Source organism: Theropithecus gelada, chromosome 9, assembly GCF_003255815.1.
Source record: "Theropithecus gelada isolate Dixy chromosome 9, Tgel_1.0, whole genome shotgun sequence".
NCBI classification, from domain to species: Eukaryota; Metazoa; Chordata; class Mammalia; order Primates; family Cercopithecidae; genus Theropithecus; species Theropithecus gelada.
The window spans coordinates 94,252,462-94,272,269 of NC_037677.1; the positions used below are offsets into that span (position 1 = coordinate 94,252,462).

The 19,808-nt window shown below is 46.4% G+C and overlaps 1 protein-coding gene across 1 annotated transcript in view; it reads right to left on the minus strand.

Annotated features, from left to right (window-relative positions):
* PI4K2A (phosphatidylinositol 4-kinase type 2 alpha) overlaps window positions 1-13,403 on the minus strand; it is a 37,527-nt gene extending 24,124 nt beyond the window's left edge. The window contains exons 1-2 of the mRNA XM_025397385.1: window positions 12,909-13,403; window positions 1,924-2,124 (exon numbers count right to left, since the gene is read on the minus strand). Of these exons, the coding sequence (XP_025253170.1) occupies window positions 1,924-2,124; window positions 12,909-13,346 (639 nt within the window). The 5' untranslated portion in view covers window positions 13,347-13,403. The remainder of the gene's footprint in view (window positions 1-1,923; window positions 2,125-12,908) is intronic.
* Window positions 13,404-19,808: the final 6,405 nt, after the last annotated feature.

The window sequence follows — 19,808 nt, forward strand, 5'->3', positions numbered from 1 at the left end:
GTAAAACTATTTGCACAGAGAGGGAAAAGTAAGGCATAAAGAGAAAGAATGAGCTGCACAAAGCCAGGCAGTGAATTAGATGTGAAATGGGAACTACAAGCCTGGTCAAACATTTTCTCTCTAGACCTGAAGTTGAGAGAACTTTGGTATTGGTTCTCATGATTTGATATTCATTTACTGACTCAGCTGGTACTTCATGAATGCTTACTAGAAATATAGTATTTTGCTAGGTGCTAAGAATGAGAGAGGAAAACTTGAGAAGTGGTCTCTGACTTCCATAACTTACAAACTAGTTGACTAATTGTTCGGAGTTTAGTAGCAAAAAAGCAGACATGGTTAAATATCCACGATAGTCATATTTTCCTCTCAGATGGAAGGGAAGTTTCTATCTGCTGATCAATCTCTTTGCTCAGAGAGTCTGCTATCTAAACCTGTGAAGAAATCTTCAAGGCTGGGCGTGGTGGCTCACACTTGTAATCCCAGCACTTTGGGAGGCCAAGGCAGGAGGATCGCTTGAGCCCAGGAGTTCAAGACCAGCCTGAGCAAAACAGGGAGACCTTGTTTCTAGAAAAAAATTAAAAAAAAAAAAAAAAAATTGGCCAAGCTTGGTGGCACATGCCCGTAATCCTAACCTGAGAGGCTGAGGTGGGAGGACTGCTTGAGCCTGGGAAGTCAAGGCTGCAGTGAGCTGTGATCGTGCCACTGTACCCCAGCCTGGGCAACAGAGCAAGACCCTATCTCTAAAAACAAGAAAGAAAAGAAAACTTTAAGCAAGGGGATTTTAATCTAGAGGCATGCTCCCTGGGGGGGTGGTCAACGGATAGACTGCAACATTTATGAACCATCGCCCTAAAATTATATCCAAAACTATAATTGCAAATATATGTACTTTTTCTGGAAAGGGGGTCTATAGGTTTCATCAGATTCTCAGAGAGTTATTTAATAAATAACTAAATAAATTTGGTTTTAGTTATTTAGTAAATAACTAAATAAACTAGCATAGACTAGTTAAGACTAAGCACAGAGCCAGGATGGTTTGGATGACTCAGCAGCCTCAGGGCATCAGATGAGAGTTCCACCTAAGTTGTTACTAAACCCCAGGTAGCTACGTGCTCAGTGAATGATGTGTACGGACATGTTCATATGCTGACCAGTAGATTCCTTTCCCTCATAATCCTTGGTGAGTTTCATGGAACACCTTGTAGTGCTTAGCCTGGTATCAGTAAACTCCCTGAAATTGTATGGAATTAATTCTGTATTCAAGCATATTGGTGGGGGCTGGGGGGGGGAACCTCAACTATGTCTATAACGCATACAAAATGTGTACGAATCCATTCTGACTGTAAGTCTGCCTGGATCTGGCATCCTTATTTTGATATGTTCAGACAAGTCCCCAAATTCCACAGCATAAAGATAAATGCGAAAAATTCCATGTCAGTTCCCCGTAGGGTTCAGGCCAGACCATTTCTCTAACCCTCAGCCTGTCCTAAAGTCTTCTTTGTCAGACCCTCCAGAAGTGCTTAGCTGTCATTAGCCAGTCCTAGATCATTAGCCAGTCCTAGACTGTATCAAAATGCTGGGATAGCTCAGAAGTCTGAGTAAGCCACCAAGTCACTAGGTTTCTAACTAGCTTGGAGTTAGCTGGGATTCAAAGACCAAGGGAGCCATAAACATGCAGTAGAAGCTTTTGAATTTCCTAAAATTGTATGCAAAAATTGTGTGTGCATCCTTCAGAAGATAGCCTTCATCAGATGATCAAATCATGAGCCTAATCCTGCCAACCTCCCGAAAAAAGATTGAGAACCCAGACTTAGGGTATACAAATGGCCCCACTGGACCCAAGGTCCCACTAACATGTAGTGGGGCTTAGGCCCCAGGAAACTGTGGCCAGGCAGTAAGGTTTCCTGGAGATTGGTCACTGACCTTTGTACGGGGAACAATGTTGAGTTCCAGTTTTTGGTCCACCAGGCTGGCCCCTGCCTCTGAGAGATAGCCCTGGTTGAGGACAAGGCAGTCACGGCCAAAGCAGCAGGGACAGCACAGCTTCTGCAGCCACTTGGTCCACTTAGGATTAAGATGCCCATAGGGCTCTTCATTCTTGGGTTTGAAGACAGCAATGATCCTCTACAAAGACGAAAGAAAAAGAGGATGTTAAATCCGAGTTGACTGAAATAGCCCACAGACCAAGTCAGCAGGAATCTAGAAAGAAATGAGAGGGCATAGGCGGACAATTCCTACTTACAGTCAGACTCAGGTTTCTCCCAGTTGGTAAAGGGAAGACAACAGCTCGTGTGTGCAGCTCAGAGACCCACTGCTAGAAAGGGTTGCAGCCAAAGAACATATTAAGTCTTCTCTTTCTTCCCTGCTCCTTTATCCCTCTTCCCCAACTCTTTTCCCTCATATAAGTACCTACCTCTAACTTGGTGCTTCAAACAAACAAGGTAAATGGATTGCTACATTTCTAGGAGCAACATACAGAAGCAGGCCAGGTACAGGGGCTCATGTCTATAATTCCAGCACTTTGGGAGGCCAAGGCGGGCAGATCACTTGAGGCCAGGAGTTTGAGACCAGCCCGGCCAACATGGTGAAACCCTGTCTCTACTAAAAATAGAAAAAGTAGCTGGGCGCAGTGATGCACATCTGTAATTCCAGCTACTTGGGAGGCTGAGGCATGAGAATCACTTGAACCCATTGGGGGGAGGTTGAAGTGAGCCAAGATTGCCCCCCCTGCACTCCTCACCCTGGGTGACCAAGTGAGACCCTGTCTCACAAAAAAAACAAAACAAAACAAAAGTACAGAAGCCAATTCAGTGGTAGATCTTGAGTCACTGGCAGCATCTAATGCCAATATGATACTGCTTCCTGCCCTCCGGAAAGATATCATATCCTAATGCACAAGGGCTCTAAAGTAATCTCCAAAAAAATGAGGAATTCACTGATCACAGATCATATGTTACCTTTTTTTGCATGCGCCCCTGCCCTATTTATCCTACAGGATGTTTGTGTATGTGGTATGCCAGAAATTTAACACCATAAACTCTAATTTCCGAAGTTACACATATGCACACTGTTGTTCTGCATCAATTACAGAAAAACTTTTTTAAAAACTTTACCAACTGGAAGGAAGCAAAGAAGGTATTATGGGCCAGGCATGGTGGCTCACACTTGTAATCCCAGCACTTTGGGAGGCCAAGGTGGGTGGATAACCTGAGGTCAGGAGTTCAAGACCAGCCTGGCCAACATGGTGAAACCCTGTCTCTACTAAAAATACAAAAATTTGCTGAGTGTGGTGGCATGCACCTGTAATCCCAGCTACCCGGGAAGCTGAGGCAGGAGAATCACTTGAACCCAGGAGGCGGAGGTTGTAGTGAGCCAAGATCATGCCACTGCACTCCAGCCTGGGCGATAAGATCGAGACTCTGTCTCAAAAAATAAAAAAAGCTATTATGGAATGAGGTTAAGGAAATTCCTTCATCAATGATGAAGAGATTTCCTCTCACAGCCTTATTATCCAAAGAGAAAAATTACAGCAGGAAAAAAGACTCTGGTACTTGGTTAGAATGAAGCTCTCTTAAGTAATTCTGATAGGCAAGAAACCAGGACATGAGATGCCACACAGATTAAATCCATTTTCTGTAGCAGACAGTAACTTAATCTTCTAAGGTCCTTGGAAATATAGGATGCCTAGAAACTACGGCCCTCCCTCCTGAATGTTTTCTTCAAAAGGCCAGTCAGCCCTCTGAGGTTGTTTTACATTCATCTCATTCCCTCCAGTCCCCAAACTGGTAATTCAAGGGAAGAAAGCAAATATGCGGCCGGGTGTGGTGGCTCACACCTGTAATCCTAGCACTTTGGGAGGCTAAGGCAGGCAGATCACCTGAGGTCGGGAGTTCGAGACCAGCCTAACCAACATGGAGAAATCCCGTCTCTACTAAAAATACAAAATTAGCTGGTCATGGTGGCACATGCCTGTAGTCCTAGCTAGTCGGGAGGCTGAGGCAAGAGAATCCCTTGAACCCAGGAGGCGGAGGTTGCAGTGAGCCGAGATCACGCCATTGCACTCCAGCCTGGGCAATAAGAGCGAGACTCTGTCTCAAAAAAAAAAAAAAAAAAAGCAAACATGCTATCCAAGTGATTCATCCTCATATCATAAGACTCTCCTTGTCCCCTCCACCCCACAGCCTACTCAAGCTAGTCTGGGTCATAAGACATTTTCCTGTGGGTGTCACTTCCTGAATGGCAGGTCACAGCAGACAATATGCACCCATCCGCTTTCACCAACTCAGTACTCATATTAGGAATTGGCTAGGTCCATGTTGCTAACAATAACCGGTCAATCTTGAAGCCAGCTCCTTTAAAAATGCCTTCCAAGGATTTGAGAGGACAAGAAAAATACAGAACTCCTCCTTCTCCCTCCAAACAGAATCGATTTGTTCTTAAAGACAAACTAACTTGTTTACTGGCAAATGCAAAATGCATATATTCACATCACAAATCTTCAGAATTACTTTCTTATCCAAAGCAGTTAGCTAAAGGCCTCAGCAGTCTTCTCTGTCTCTGTTCCCCTGGAACCCCAGCCTCTGAATAACAAAGCAGCAGTAGCAACAGGCTCACAACTCAGAAAATGACTGATGAGTTCACTGTAACCCTCCAGAACCTAGACAGGGAAACCAAAAGCCAACTTGAAGCATGTCCCAGAACCCAACAGTCAGTTCAACTGAGGCACATTATGGAGTTCAGGAAGCTGGTCCCCAATGAAAGGGAGACCAAGACACTCCTACTATTACTGGAGGCTGAAAAATACCAGGGCTGAGGCCAACTGGTAAATACTTCTACTTAAAGAAAGAAAAGGTTGAGCATGGTGGCTCATGCCTATAAGCCCAGCACTTTCAGAGGATAAGGCAGGATTGCCTGAGGCCTGGAGTTTGAGACCAGCTTGGGCAACACAAGACTCTGTCACTGATTTTTAAAAATTAGCCAGGAATCATGCCTGGAGTTGGTTGGGAGGCCAAGGCGGGCGGATCACCTGAGGTCAGAAGTTCAAGACCAGCCTGACCAACGTGAAGAAACTCCATCTCTACTAAAAATACAAAATTAGCTGGGCATGGTGGCCCATGCCTGTAATCCCAGCTACTTGGGAGGCTGAGTCAGGAGAATCGCTTGAACCTGGGAGGTGGAGGTCGCAGTGAGCCGAGATCACGCCATTGCACTCCAGCCTGGGCAACGAGTGAAATACCGTCTCAAAAAAAAAAAAAAATTAGCCAAGTGTAGTGGTATGCACCTGTAGTCCCAGCTACTCGGCGGGGAGAATCCCTTAAGCCTAGGAGATCAAGGCTGCAGTGAACTAGGAGCATGCCACTGCACTCTAGCCTGGGTGACAGAGCAAGACCCCATCTCTAAAAAAGAAAAATTTAAAAACAACAAAAAAAAAAGAAAGCAGAATTTGAAGGCCAAGATTGCAGTCAAGTCTCATTTAAAGACTGACCTCTCAAACATCTCGATTTCCTTCCACCATAAGGAGAATAAGAAGCATTTCAATGACTCCGAAAGCATGAGTAATTATGGTTACGTCAGTAGTACAGGGGTTTCATTAAAGAATACTGCCTGGACTAGATCAATGAGGGAATGTTAGAGTATGAAGGACGGAGGAACAAAAGGGCATTCAGACAGAAGGGGAGACAAGTGCCTTTCAAGACTAAGTGTAGGCCTCAGTTCAATTCAATTCTCTTAGCATTTGCTCAGGACCTAGCCTGTGCAGAACGATGTACAAGCATTCTGCAGGCATTTGGTGGCTTTCCTAGACAGAGAGGTAAAATAGCCTCTGGCCTAATTTCCAATGTTCACTTCATAAAATCAACTATGCTCCCGAATAATCAAGAATACTCTCCTCATTTGTCCTCCTCACAGAGAACAAACTCTAAAACACTCAAATTGGAAAGACACCCACCAGCATTTAGCTGGAAAAGAAAACAACTACTGCCTGATTTTTCCTCACTATCCACTCTCTTCTTTAATAGATTTTCAATTCCTTTATTATATCTAGGAGAGAGCGTCAGTTTGATGCCAATATTATAAAAACAACTTTTCTTAACACCCATTTACTAATCTCCCCTCTTTAACAAAGGAGGGGTGAGGTACAGAGAGCTTAAGCAGTAGCAGTTCATGAAGTTGGGAATAAAAACCAAATCACACAAGAAAGCAAGAGGCCATGCACCAGCTGGTGTCAGAACCCACAACCAACTACTGGAACCTCAGCCCAGTGCAGTGACTCACACTTATTATCCCAGCACTTGGGAGGCCAAGACAGGTGGATCATTTGAGATCAGGAGTTCAAGACCAGCCTGGCCAACATGGTGAAACCCCGTCTCTACAAAAAAATGGAAAAAATTAGCCAGGCATGGTGGCATGTGCCTGTAGTATCAGCTACTCAGGAGGCTGAGGCGGGAGAATTGCTTGAACCCGGGAGGTGGAAGTTGCGGTGAGCCGAGATCACGCCACTGCACTCCAGCCTGGGCAACAGAGCTAGACCCCCTCTCAAAACAAGCTAACAACAACAAAAAATTACTGGAACCTGGAACCGAGGGGGGTCCTATATCTAACCAGCAGTGGCAAGAAGGAGGGCGTCATGCTATGCTAAAAGAGGCCCTTTCTCCCAGAACCTAAAATGTAAGACAGTTCAAGCATATCATTCATATCACACAGTGAAATATACAGAAATGACCTTTCATAAAAGTCTTCTTTTAAAGTTTGGTAAACATGAAGTGGACAGTTCTCAAACTTTTTGGTCTCAAGACCCCTTTAAACTCTTAAAAATTAGGCTGGGTACGGTGGCTTATGCCTGTAATCCCAGTACTTTGGGAGGCCAAAGCGGGTGGATCACCTGAGATCAGGAGTTTGAGATCAGCCTGGCCAACATGGTGAAATCTTGTCTCTGCTAAAAATACAAAAATTAGCTGGGCATGCTGGTGGGCACGCCTGTAATCCCAACTACTCAGGAGGCTGAAGCAGGAGAACTGCTTGAACCCAGGAGGCAGAGGTTGCAGTGAGTCGAGATCATGCCACTGCACTCTAGCCTGAGTGACAGAGTGAGACTCCATCTCAAAAAAAAAAAAAATTATTAAGGACTCCAAAAAGCATTTGTTAATGTGGGTAAAGGCTATATTTGCCTTCAAAATTAAAACAAGTGCTTCAATTTTGAACAAACTATACTTAATAATTAAGTATTCATTTTAACTATACTTAATACTTAATAAATACTAATCTATAAATTTATTTTATTTGTATTATTATAAAATTATATTTATTCTATTAATAATTCATTAATAATAATACAAATAAACCCATTGCATGTTAACATAAATGACATATTTTTATTTTAAAAAACTATATTTTCGGCCGGGCGCGGTGGCTCAAGCCTGTAATCCCAGCACTTTGGGAGGCCGAGGCGGGCGGATCACGAGGTCAGGAGATCGAGACCATCCTGGCTAACATGGTGAAACCCCGTCTCTACTAAAAATACAAAAAACTAGCCGGGCGTGGTGGCGGGCGCCTGTAGTCCCAGCTACTTGGAGGCTGAGGCAGGAGAATGGCCTGAACCTGGGAGGCGGAGCTTGCAGTGAGCCGAGATCGCGCCACTGCACTCCAGCCTGGGTGACACAGCGCGAGACTCCGTCTCAAAAAAAAAAAAAAAAAAAAAAAAACTATATTTTCAAAAGATATTTTAGTGAGAAGACTGGCACTATTTTACATTTTTGCAAATCTCTCTAATGTCTTAATTGAAGACAACTGTATTCTCATATCTTAGTATTCAATCTATTTCAACATCACACATCATGTAGTCTCTGGAAATCTCCACTCTCCACTCATAAGTAAGTGAGAATGAAAAAGGCAAATAAAGTCTTAGAATTATGATGAAAATAATTTTGACCTGTGGACCCCCAAAAAGGAACTCCCAGAGGTCAAGGTCCCTGGGCCACACTCTAAGAACCGCTGTATTCTACGGTATAGATTAGAGGAAAATAGCAGTCCTTGATTTAGTTATTTAGGTAGAGAAGCCTTATTTACAAGTTCATTCTTACAAAAGGAAGGGAAGGGCTTGTCCAAATACATAAAACCATCCAGGCACAGTGGCTCACACCTGTAACCCCAACACTGGGAGGCCGAGGCTGCAATGAGCCAAGGTTGTGCCACTGCACTCCAGCCTGGGCGACAGGGTGAGACACTGTCTCAAATATATATATAAAATAAAATATAATAAAATTATTTTACTAAAACGTTGAGGCAGTCAAGTTTGTATGTCATACATGTAGGTCTTGAGATTTTAAGCATCATCTACCAACTCTTATAGCCTTATTCAATGCCATGCACCCAAAAAACCCTAATTCAGCAGTTAATAGGAATGTTTTTAAAAACAAAACCCAAAACACTCTGATTGAGCTGCCCCCACTAAGTGCCAGGAACTACATCAGGGGCTTTCGTGTGTGATATGTCATTTAATCCTCTTAACCTAGTGAGTCACATGCTGTCCTATGATTCTTGGCAATGTGAACATCTAGTATTACTCCACGCAAAAGAGAAAAAGCTCAAAAAATCCTTTTGCAGTTGAGTGAGCATGAGACCTGAAGCACAAGGAGGTAAGTGAGGAGGAGTAATGTGTGTACTCTCCCCATGACTTCTAGCATTTTCCATCTGTTCCTGGACCCCACTGAGACAGAAATCATCCAAAATTGAGAAATGGGACCAAGGCTGTTATCTTCAAGAATCTTTCAGACTGTCTAAGATCCAAAAGTGGCTGTCGCAGAAAGTGCTGGTTCTCCCAATCTCTGTTCCCCCTTGTTCCCTGGACACAGACCCATGATTTGTACCTGAGCAAAAAAACAAACAAACAAACAAACAAAAAACGGCTATAGTTTCCAGCCACTACTACAGCTAAGTTTTAGACAATGGGATATAAGTAGAAGAGTCTCCTACAACTTCTACGAAGTGCCTTAAAGGATGGGGGCATATTAACCCTTTCCCTTTCCTTCTTCCAGCTGGCTGAAAAGCAGACAAGATGTTTGCAGCTTGAGCGGCCATCTTGGACCACGGAGTAGAAGCCACATTCTAAGCATGGCTGATCAGCTGGCAGGAAGAACCCTATGTCCCCAGTAAAGTGAAATGTCATGCCAGCCCTGAGCATGCCTGAGCAGCTAGCCTATAGACTTCTTTTACATGAGGCGTAAATGAACCTTTCTTCAAATCATCATTATTTTAAAATCTCTGTCACATATAGCCAAATTCAATACTAACCAATACAGTAGCTGAGAAGAGAATTTAGAAATTTTGTTGGCCGGGCGCGGTGGCTCAAGCCTGTAATCCCAGCACTTTGGGAGGCCGAGACGGGCGGATCACGAGGTCAGGAGATCAAGATCATCCTGGCTAACACGGTGAAACCCCGTTTCTACTAAAAAATACAAAAAACTAGCCGGGCGAGGTAGCGGGCGCCTGTAGTCCCAGCTACTCGGGAGGCTGAGGCAGGAAAATGGCGGGAACCCGGGAGGCGGAGCTTGCAGTGGGCCGAGATCCCGCCACTGCACTCCAGCCTTGGCGATAGAGCGAGACTCCGTCTCAAAAAAAAAAAAAAAAAAAGAAATTTTGTTTTGTTTTGTTTTGTTTTTGAGACAGAGTCTCTGTCGCCCGGGCTAGAGTGCAGTGGTGCGATCTCGGCTCACTGCAACCTCCACCTCCCAGGCTCAAGTAGTTCTCCTGCTTCAGCCTCCCGAGTAGATGGGATTACAAGTGCCTGCCACAGTGCTCAGCTAATTTTTGTATTTTTAGTAGAGATAGGGGTTTCACTATGTTGACCAGGCTGGTCTTGAACTCCTGACCTCCAGTGATGCGCCTGCCTCGGCCTCCCAAAGTGTTGGGATTACAGGCGTGAGCCACCGCGCCTGGCCAGAATCTGAAAATTCTGATGACTGAGTCCGAGGGACCAAAGAATAGTGGTGAGAACATGAACTCCACAGCCAACCTGCCTTGGCCCAATCCTGCCTCTACCACTTACTATGTGTGAGACCTTGGAAAAATTAGTTATACCATGGGTCTGTGTCGTCACCTGTGGGGATAATAACAGTACCTACCTTCAAGGGTGGTTATAAAGATTAAGTGAGTTATTATTTGTAAAGCACTGAAAGGAATATAGTAAATGCTATGTAAGTATTTGTTTAATAAAGTAAATACATTTGGAGGAGAGCCAAAGATGACAATTCCAACTACAGTAAGTCTGTGGGCCAGTCTAACCCACCTCAAGCATTTAGAAAGTGCCCTTTGTTCTAAATCACATTTGCTTCACTGGAAGCAGTATGGGTACATCAAAAAGTTTTGTCAGGGCATCTGTGTTTTGACATCCCCTATAAGAAAGGATAGTGGCCAGGAAGTTTTAGAGACCAGAATCCCTAAATCACCAAGTAACATACCTATGGTATGTCCTCTGCGGCCTATGTACTGAGATGGTAGTACTTTACCTGCCAGGTAGATATAAGAGATCACATTACTTCCACCTGTTAAAGCACCAGCTCACTTCTCAGCTGACCTCACCCACTTCCAATGCAGCTGTAACAGTGTCATGAAAGAAAAACAAAAATATTCCTCCTTATCCTGTACCTATCAAAGATAATCTTAGCCCCTTCTTACATTTGCCAACAAACTAAAAATACCCTCTGCCCACAAAAAAAGGACAGGCATGGCGGGTCACACCTGTAATCCCAGCACTTTGGGAGGCTGAGGCAAGAGGATGGTTGCCTGAAGCCAGGAGTCTGAGAACAACCAGGGCAACATGGTGAGACTCTTGTCTCTACCAAAAATAATTTTTAGCCAGGTGTGGTGGTGCATGCCTGTAGTCCCAGCTACTCAGAAGCTGAGTGGGAGGACCTTGAGCCCGGATGCTAAGGCTGCAGTGAGCAATGAGACTGCACCACTGCACTCCAGCCTGGGTGTCAGAGTGAGACCTTTTCTTGAAAAAAAAAGAAAGAAAGAAAGAAAGCATCTGGCACTCACATTTCTTTGCTTCTAGAAATGATGGTTCCCACTTGAGCTTGCAAGTTCTTTTATTTAAGAAACTTGGGCCGGGCGCGGTGGCTCAAGCCTGTAATCCCAGCACTTTGGGAGGCCGAGACGGGCGGATCACGAGGTCAGGAGATCGAGACCATCCTGGCTAACGCGGTGAAACCCCGTCTCTACTAAAAAATACAAAAAACTAGCCGGGCGACGTGGCGGGCGCCTGTAGTCCCAGCTACTCGGGAGGCTGAGGCAGGAGAATGGCGTAAACCGGGAGGCGGAGCTTGCAGTGAGCTGAGATCCGGCCACTGCACTCTAGTCTGGGCGACAGAGCGAGACTCCGTCTCAAAAAAAAAAAAAAAAAAAAGAAACTTGGAGGCCGGGTGCGGTGGCACACCTGTAATCCCAGCACTTTGGGAGGCCGACGTGGGCAGATCACAAGGTCAAGAGATCGAGACCATCCTGGCCAACATGGTGAAACCTCGTCTTTACTAAAAATACAAAAATTAGCTGCGCATGGTGGCACACGCCTGTAGTCCCAGCCACTTAGGAGGCTGAAGCAGGACAATTGCTTGAACCCTGGTGGTAGAGGTTGCAGTGAGCCGAGATCGTGCCACTGCACTCCAGCCTGGCGACAGAGCAAGACTCCGTCTCAAAAAAAAAAAAAGAAAAAAAGAAAAGAAAATTTGAAAGACTTATTACTCTCAAAGCTTTCCTCAACTCAGTTTATGTAAACTGTTTGTTCTCTAATTCTTGATTAATTCAGGGACAACTCAAACTCTGAGTGAATAACTAGATCATTCAATGAACCGAACCAAGAGCTACAAGTAACAGCCCATCCTGGCCACTAAGGACTCCTATCGAAACAGCACCCTGGCCATCTAAAGAGTTCACATAAGAGAGATGTCAGGGAAAACCTGAGGCAACTTTGACACCCTTAATTTAAATAACAATACATCTTTCCAATGACCCATTCTAGCACACCTGAAAATTTCCCTGAAACTTCCCTGAAAACAGGGAAGACTTGATATTTCTTAAATTCTGCAGTTCTCAAAAGGATAAAGGTCACTTCTCAGATGCTCTGGTCACTCCATGCCCCATCCTATCACCATCTCCCTTTATATATAGGCAGGGGACAAAATAAAGGTCAGCAAACACTCTGCCTTAGCTGAAAAGCAGGCTATTGATAGCCTTGGGAGAGAAATGAAAGAAAAAGTAGCTGACGGCCCCATGTTTCTAAACTCCAAGTTCTATCTAAACTTTGGAGCCGCCAAAAAGGATCTGAACCCTTTCCCAGAAGTGAGCAACAACCAGGGCAGATGAAACTGGTGAGTCCGCCCACTCTTTCTTCAACGTCTGTTAATAAGAGCTGGGACGGTGGCAGGGACATCCCCCACAACACAGAAGGCTGGAACAGAATTATCAGATCCCCTGATGGGTCACCCATCCTCCTCCGTGAACAGCGACACACTGGTTCGGTCGGTCCAAAAATAGAGAACAGGCCTAAAGCCCCAAATCTGTAAGTCAGCGGCCGAATAGCAGTCTCAGTAGTGTGAAGCTAAGTACCCTACTAGAAAGCAGTCTCTGTCCAGCGGCGGATTGCCCCACCACACTGCTGGGCCCCCGGCCCGTATCTGGTCAATTTCCTCTTTTCATTTTCCGCTCACTCCTCCCCCACCAAGTAGGTTCTGATTTATTTCTCCATTCCACAGAGCGTCCCCAGCTCCAGGCCTCAGTGGCATCCCTAAATCCTGCCAGGGGCTGGTACTGTGAAGTTTCTCCCTTCTCCCTCTGGCTGTGCGAAGCCTCAAACTCCCCAGGAGCGCCGCCGCCGGTCTCCAGCCCGCGGCAGCGGAACCCACCCCGGCACTCACCCCCTGAGGGTCCTTGACGAAGTAGCTTCCGCTAGAGCCCTGGTAGATGCGCTCGGGAAAGATGCAGCGCTCGATGGCCAGCTCGGCCTGCCGCACCACCGCCTCGAACCGGGGATCCTCCGGGAACTCGTTCCGCTCGCGGTGGGCCTGAGCGGCGTGCGCTGCCGCCGCGGCCTGAGCGGCGAGAGCCTGGGCCTGGGCCGCCACGGTTTGGGTCTGGCCCTGGGCCGCCGCGCCCCGGGCCCGATCCAGCAGAGGCTGCCGCTCCCGGTCGTGGCCCGGCGAGCCCGGAGGAGAGGGGCCCGAGCCCGCCGCCGCCGCCGCCACTCGGACCGCGCCTCCGGGCACCTGCGGAAAGTGAGCACCCGAGCCCGACGGGAAGGTGTAGTCCGGGGGTTGGGCCCGCTCGGGGGACACTAGTGGGCTCGTCTCGTCCATCCCTCAGTCAGCCGGCTCCGGGACCCGGTGCGCTGCACACCACTGCGCTCGCGGCCGCGACCAATCCGCGACATCCCCTAGGCCCCGGCCGGCCAACCACGTCGCGACGCTTCCTTGGCCCCGCCCCTAACCTGCCCTGTTTACTTGGCTACGAATAGGCGCGGCCCCTCGCGCGCGAACAGTAGCCAATCAGAACCTGCTCCTACGCAATCGCTGCCTCCACATTTTTCTCCCCGTCACCTTCTGTGAAGACTGCGCATGCTCCAGGACCCAACCTTGGGTCAGACACTTCCTCTGCCCCTACTATCCCAGCGCCGCGCTTAGCTTCCAATTGGCTTACTGGATTTGGGCGCTTTCAAAACAGCAACCTTCCTGTCAGTCACTCATTGAGTGTCTACTCTGAACCGGTTGTGAGATTGGAGGAATCTCATCTATGTATCTTCATTCAGTCAGGCACTCATTCATAATTGAGCACGTACTATATGTTCTAAGTGCTAGGGAGACAGCAGTGAAGCAAAGAAACAAAGCTGCTGCTCTACCTCGATGAAAGGTTTTTTATAGGGTTTTGTTTGTTTGTTTGTTTGTTTGTTTGTTTCCTGGGTTTTGTCTTGGGTTTTTTTTTTTTTGAGACAGAGTGATCTGTCTCCGAAAAAAAAAGACAGGGATCAGGTGATCTGCCCACTTCGACCTCCCAAAGTGCTGGGATTACAGGTGCGAGCCACTGCGCTTGGCCTGCAAGTAGGTTTTTAAAGGAAAAGAGGCAGTTCCTAACTTGTTTACCAAGAATTTACATTAAAATAACAAGTTATAGATTGGCTATACATTGTACTTTGTATCCCAAATTCTTATCTCAGTTGACCTAACATATTTCCAATGTAGATGTAACAGTGTCATGTTACACTTCAAGTTCACAGGAACTTGAAGGTAATGGGTGAAGTAGCTAGTCAGGATAAAATGTCTTAACAATTGCCTCCAGGTTTTCCTAGGAACCCCTGAAGATTTCTTTTTAAATTATTATTATTTTTTTAGAGATAGGTTATTTCTATGTTGCCCAGGCTAGTCTTGAACTCCTGGCCTCAGGTGATCCTCCTGCCTCAGTCTCCCAGAGTGCTGGGGGATTACAGGTGTGAACCACCCACAGTGCGGCCAAAAAATAAAAAATTTTTAAAAGAAAAAAACCCGCCAGGCACGATGGCTCACACCTGTAATCCCAGCACTTTGGGAGGCTGAGGCAGGCGGATCACTTGAGGTCGGGAGTTCAAGACCAACATGGAGAAACCCTGTCTCTACTAAAAATACAAAATTAGCCCAGCATGGTGGCGCATGACTGTAATCTCAGCTACTCGAGAGGCTGAGGCAGGAGAATCACTTGAACCCAGGAGGTGGAGGTTGTAGTGAGAAACTCTGTCGAGAGAGAGAGAGAGAGAGAGAGAAAGAAAGAAAGAAAGGGAGAGGGGGAGGGAGGGGGGAGGAAGAAAGAAAAGAAAGGAAAGAAACCATTGCCCTAAAGTGTGGGTGTGGAAGGCATGACTGAAGTCCCATACTCATGTCTTTGAGCCAATGAACTGTGCATACATCACACAAAGTTCAGACTGCTCTAAGCTATCTTTCCTTCTCAACCTTATAGGAGTTCAAGGTCAGCCTGGGCAACATAGCAAGACTCGGCCGGGCGCGGTGGCTCAAGCCTGTAATCCCAGCACTTTGGGAGGCCGAGACGGGCGGATCACGAGGTCAGGAGATCGAGACCATCCTGGCGAACACGGTGAAACCCCGTCTCTACTAAAAAATACAAAAAACTAGCCGGGCGAGGCGGCGGGCGCCTGTAGTCCCAGCTACTCGGGAGGCTGAGGCAGGAGAATGGCGTAAACCCGGGAGGCGGAGCTTGCAGTGAGCTGAGATCCGGCCACTGCACTCCAGCCCGGGCGACAGAGCCAGACTCCGTCTCAAAAAAAAAAAAAAAAAAAAAAAAAAAAGAAAGTGCCTGAGCCAAAACCATCACCAAGCTGCTCTTGATTTTGACTAAAAACACCCAGAACCCAAAAAACTGTAAGATAATACATGCTTATTGTTGTTTTATTAAGTCATTAAGTTTTGAAATACTTCACTACACAGCAAGAGATAACTAATGCAGCTAGAAGCATGAAAATATCTAGCATAGTGTGGAAATGGTGAGAAGTGCATTGAGGCTGGCACAAGAGCTTAAAGCCAGAAACTTGAAGTTGAAAGAGATGCTTCTGAAACGCCATATTTCTCCATAAGAGTGGGCAAGGGAGCCATCTGGTGGAAGAGGCATGCTTAGACAGTCCCTTCTCTCTTGCCTCATTTCTCCAGCCTGTTCTCAGCATTTCCACCTAGTATTTCTCCAAGGGCCACAGTGAGGTTTGTAAGTCAAGCATGTGGGCCATAAACACTACTTGCTTGTTGATGTAAATACTAACCTCTGCAAAATGTCAAGGTAAGTTATTATCCTCAGTGATTATTTAATTTTCTCCCTTAGTCTCTTCCACCTGTCTGCTATCCAGGGGAAAACATCAGTAGCACCAGGAGTTGAGGCAGAATGCTGGAGGAGGGAAAGAAGGAACTAGAATTTGATTATGGAAAAATCAGAATTAGACTCGAGAGAGCACAGTCAAGCTGGTCTGTCTCTTAATTATAAGGGGAGGCCTTTGTTCATTGATACTGGCCATGACTATTGTCCCTTTCTGGTTTTTAGAGCCTTCTTGTATCCTCCAATATTCCCTCCAAATAATGTCTAGAAGTTCTTGAATAATATCCCTCAATTCTATAGCTGCTGGAAGAGAAAACAAATACTACTACTCTCCACTGTCAGCCTGAGGCCAAGGAGGAGGAATTGCAAATAAACTAAAATTTAGTTTTAATTTTAGTTTATTTGGAGTAAATTACCAGTGGGAGAATTTCAGGTACTTAGGATATATATATTATTATTATTTTTTTGAGACGGAGTCTTGCTCTGTCGCCCAGCCTGGAGTGCAGTGGCACGATCTCGGCTCACTGCAACCCCCGCCTCCTGGGTTCAAGCAATTCTCCTGTCTCAGCCTCCTAAGTAGCTGGGATTACAGGCATGTGTCACCATGCTCAGCTAATTTTCATTTTTATTTATTTATTTATTTTGAGACCAAGTCTAGCTCTGTTGCCCAGGCTGGAGTGCAGTGGCGCGATCTCGGCTCACTGCAAGCTCCGCCTCCGGGGTTCATGCCATTCTCCGGCCTCAGCCTCCCAAGTAGCTGGGACTACAGACGCCCGCCACCACACCTGGCTAGTTTTTTTGTATTTTTAGTAGAGACCAGGTTTCACTGTGTTAGCCAGAATGGTCTAGGTCTCTTGACCTTGTGATTCGCCCGCCTTGGCCTCCCAAATTGCTGGGATTACAGGCGTGAGCCACTGTGCCTGGCCTAGTTTTATATTTTTAGTAGAGACGGGGTTTCACCTTGTTGGCCAGGCTGGTCTCGAACTCTTGACCTCAGGTGATCTGCCCACCTCAGCCTCCCAAAGTGCTGGGATTACACGTGTGAGCCACTGTGCCTGATCGGTACTCAGGACGTTAAAGAAAAAAAAATGTATTCTTCTTAAGAAGGGTGGGGACTCCTTAGCTTAAATACTACATTGTTGAACAGAAAACTTTCCCCATCCTCTTATTCAGATTAAGTCTGCCTCTTCTTTCTGCTCCTACTGTTAGAATAGGATCCCCTGCTTTGTATCATGGCTTAATCAAGTCAGCGTCCCCTGTTGAACTAAGAGTTCATAGAGGGCAGAATTTCTGTCCAGTTCATTCTTGGTGGTTTCACAGTCATTGTTTTAAGAAATGATTCATGACCAGCCTGGGCAACATAGCGACACCTCATTCTACCAAAAACAAAACAAAACAAAACAAAAAAAATTGGCCAGGCATGGTGGCTCACGCCTGTAATCCCTGCCCTTTGGGAGGCTGAGGCAGGCGGATCATGAGGTCAAGAGATCAAGACCATCCTGGCCAACATGGTGAAACCCCATCTCTACTATACAAAAATTAGCCGGGCGTGGTGGCGTGTGCCTGCAGTACCAGCTACTTGGGAGACTGAGGCAGGAGAATCGCTTGAACCTGGGAGGCGGAGGTTGCATTGAGCCGAGATTGTGCCACCTCACTCCAGCCTGGTGACAGAGTGAGACTCCATCTCCAAAAAAAAAAAAAAAAAAAATTAAATAGCTGTGTGTGGTGGTGTGTGCCTGTAGTCCCAGCTCCTCTGGAGGCTGAGGCAGGAGGATTGTTTGAGCCAAGGAGTTAGAGTGAGCGGTGATTGCACCATTGCACTGCAGCCTGTGCAGCAGAACAAGACCCTATCTCAAAAATAAAATAAAATTACAATAAAAAAAAAATAAAGAGAAGAAAAATAAAAAAGAAATGGGCATTGTTCTGGGGCTTTTGTTGAAAGAGATGTGAATTCTGTGCTGCAAGAGGAAATTGACACGCATGCACTCATTCAAGGAACATTTGTTGGTACCTCGTTTGTGCTAGATGCTGGACACACAGAAATTACAGTCAGTTCCCTCAGGACTCTCACTGTCTAGAGAGAGGAGGAGCCACCAAGTGCTGGGGTGGGGCAGTCCCACAGAGCCAAATCAGAAGGGCACCTAATCCAGACAGTGGCTGCTGATGGGGAAGGTGTCAGAGAAGTCTTTCTTCAGGGGTGAGATCTGAGCTAAATTTTGGAGGAAGAATAAGAGTTGGCCAGGCCGAGGCGGGCGGATCACAAGGTCAGGAGATCGAGACCACGGTGAAACCCCGTCTCTACTAAAAAAAAATACAAAAAAATTAGCCGGGCGCGGTTATGGGCGCCTGTAGTCCCAGCTACTCGGGAGGCTGAGGCAGGAGAATGGCGTGAACCCGGGAGGCGGAGCTTGCAGTGAGCCGAGATCGCGCCACTGCACTCCAGCCTGGGGGACAGAGCGAGACTCCGTCTCAAAAAAAAAAAAAAAAAAAAAGAGTTGGCCAACTAAAGAATGTGGGGCCGGGCGCAGTGGCTCACATCTGTAATCCCAGCACTTTGGGGGGTGGAGGCGGGTGGATCACCTGAGGTAAGGAGTTTGAGACCAGCTTAACCAACATGGTGAAACTCCATCTCTACTCAATACAAAAAATTAGCCAGGGGTGGTGGTGCATGCTTGTAATCCCAGCTACTTGGGAGACTGAGGTGGAAGAATCGCTTGAACCTGGGAGGCAAAAGTTGCAGTGAGCCAAGATTTCTCCATTGCACTCCAGCCTGGGCAACAAGAGCAAAACTCCATCTCAAAAAAAAAAAAAAAAAAAAAAAAGGAAGGTGGGAGTAGAAAGGTGCAGTAATGGGAGAAGGTGTGACACATCTGGGAACTGCCAGAGTTGAATACACCAGGCTTTGGTTTTATCCTGGAGGTCACAGGGTGCCACTGAAACTATCCAGCAAGGGAGTGGTCTGAGAAAGATACAGAGGGGTGGGCAGGGTGGGGGATAGAAGTGGGTGGGGAGTGGTGATGGCCTACCCTGGAATTCAGACCTGAGGCCAGGTTAGGAAACGAAGAAGAGGGGCCTTCAGAAGCTATCTGCATGAGAGACCCAGGAGCCTTCAGGGAAAAGACCCATCCTAAGGGAGGAGAGGCAGAGTCCAGCAGATGCGCCTGGCCCAGCCACAAAGCTAAGTCAATTTATCTAAGGGGTGGTGAGTGGATTTCTGTATGTAGCTTAGTGATATGTGTGGGAATTGGATCTTTCTACATTTTGACCTTTCGTGGATTCTTGTCTGATTTTTGGGCTAGGGGTGGTGGTGGTAGGGCTTTGAGTAAAAATAAAAATCACAATGATTGCTAACAATTTTTGAACACTTATAACATGCCAGGAATTTACATACTTTAGCTCATTTAATTTTCATCACAGCCCCACACTGAGATTACCACTATGGTTATCCCCATTTTACAGCTGGAAAAACCAACCAAGCAACTCATCCGAGAAGAAGCCCTCCTACCTTACTCATGTTGGGACTGGCGCATGCAGGTAATTGACAAAGTCAACTAAAGCAGGGAGCTGTAAGAAAAATACCTACATAGGGTAAGCATTTAATTTTGGGACAGTTGTCAATTTATACATAGTTATAAGAACTAACACAGGGAGATCCCACAGACTACCCCCCAATGGTAACATCTTGCAACCCTTCTTAACAGAATGCCTACCATGTGCCAGGTACTGCTTCAGGTGCTGGAGACATAGACACGGGAAACATTAGTCGACAGAAGCCACAAGAGTGAATGAGATCCTCAGGGAGTGTCTGGAGTCAGAAGAAGGGTGGCAAAAGGAGCCCCTACCTTGAGGGGTAGGAAGAAAAGCCCTAAGGAGATCTTGAAGGTAGGAAAGAGAGAAGGAGAGGATGGTGTCATGAAAGCTAAGGTGGACAATGGTGCCAAGAAGGAAAGACAGTCCAGTGCTTCCGAGGTCAC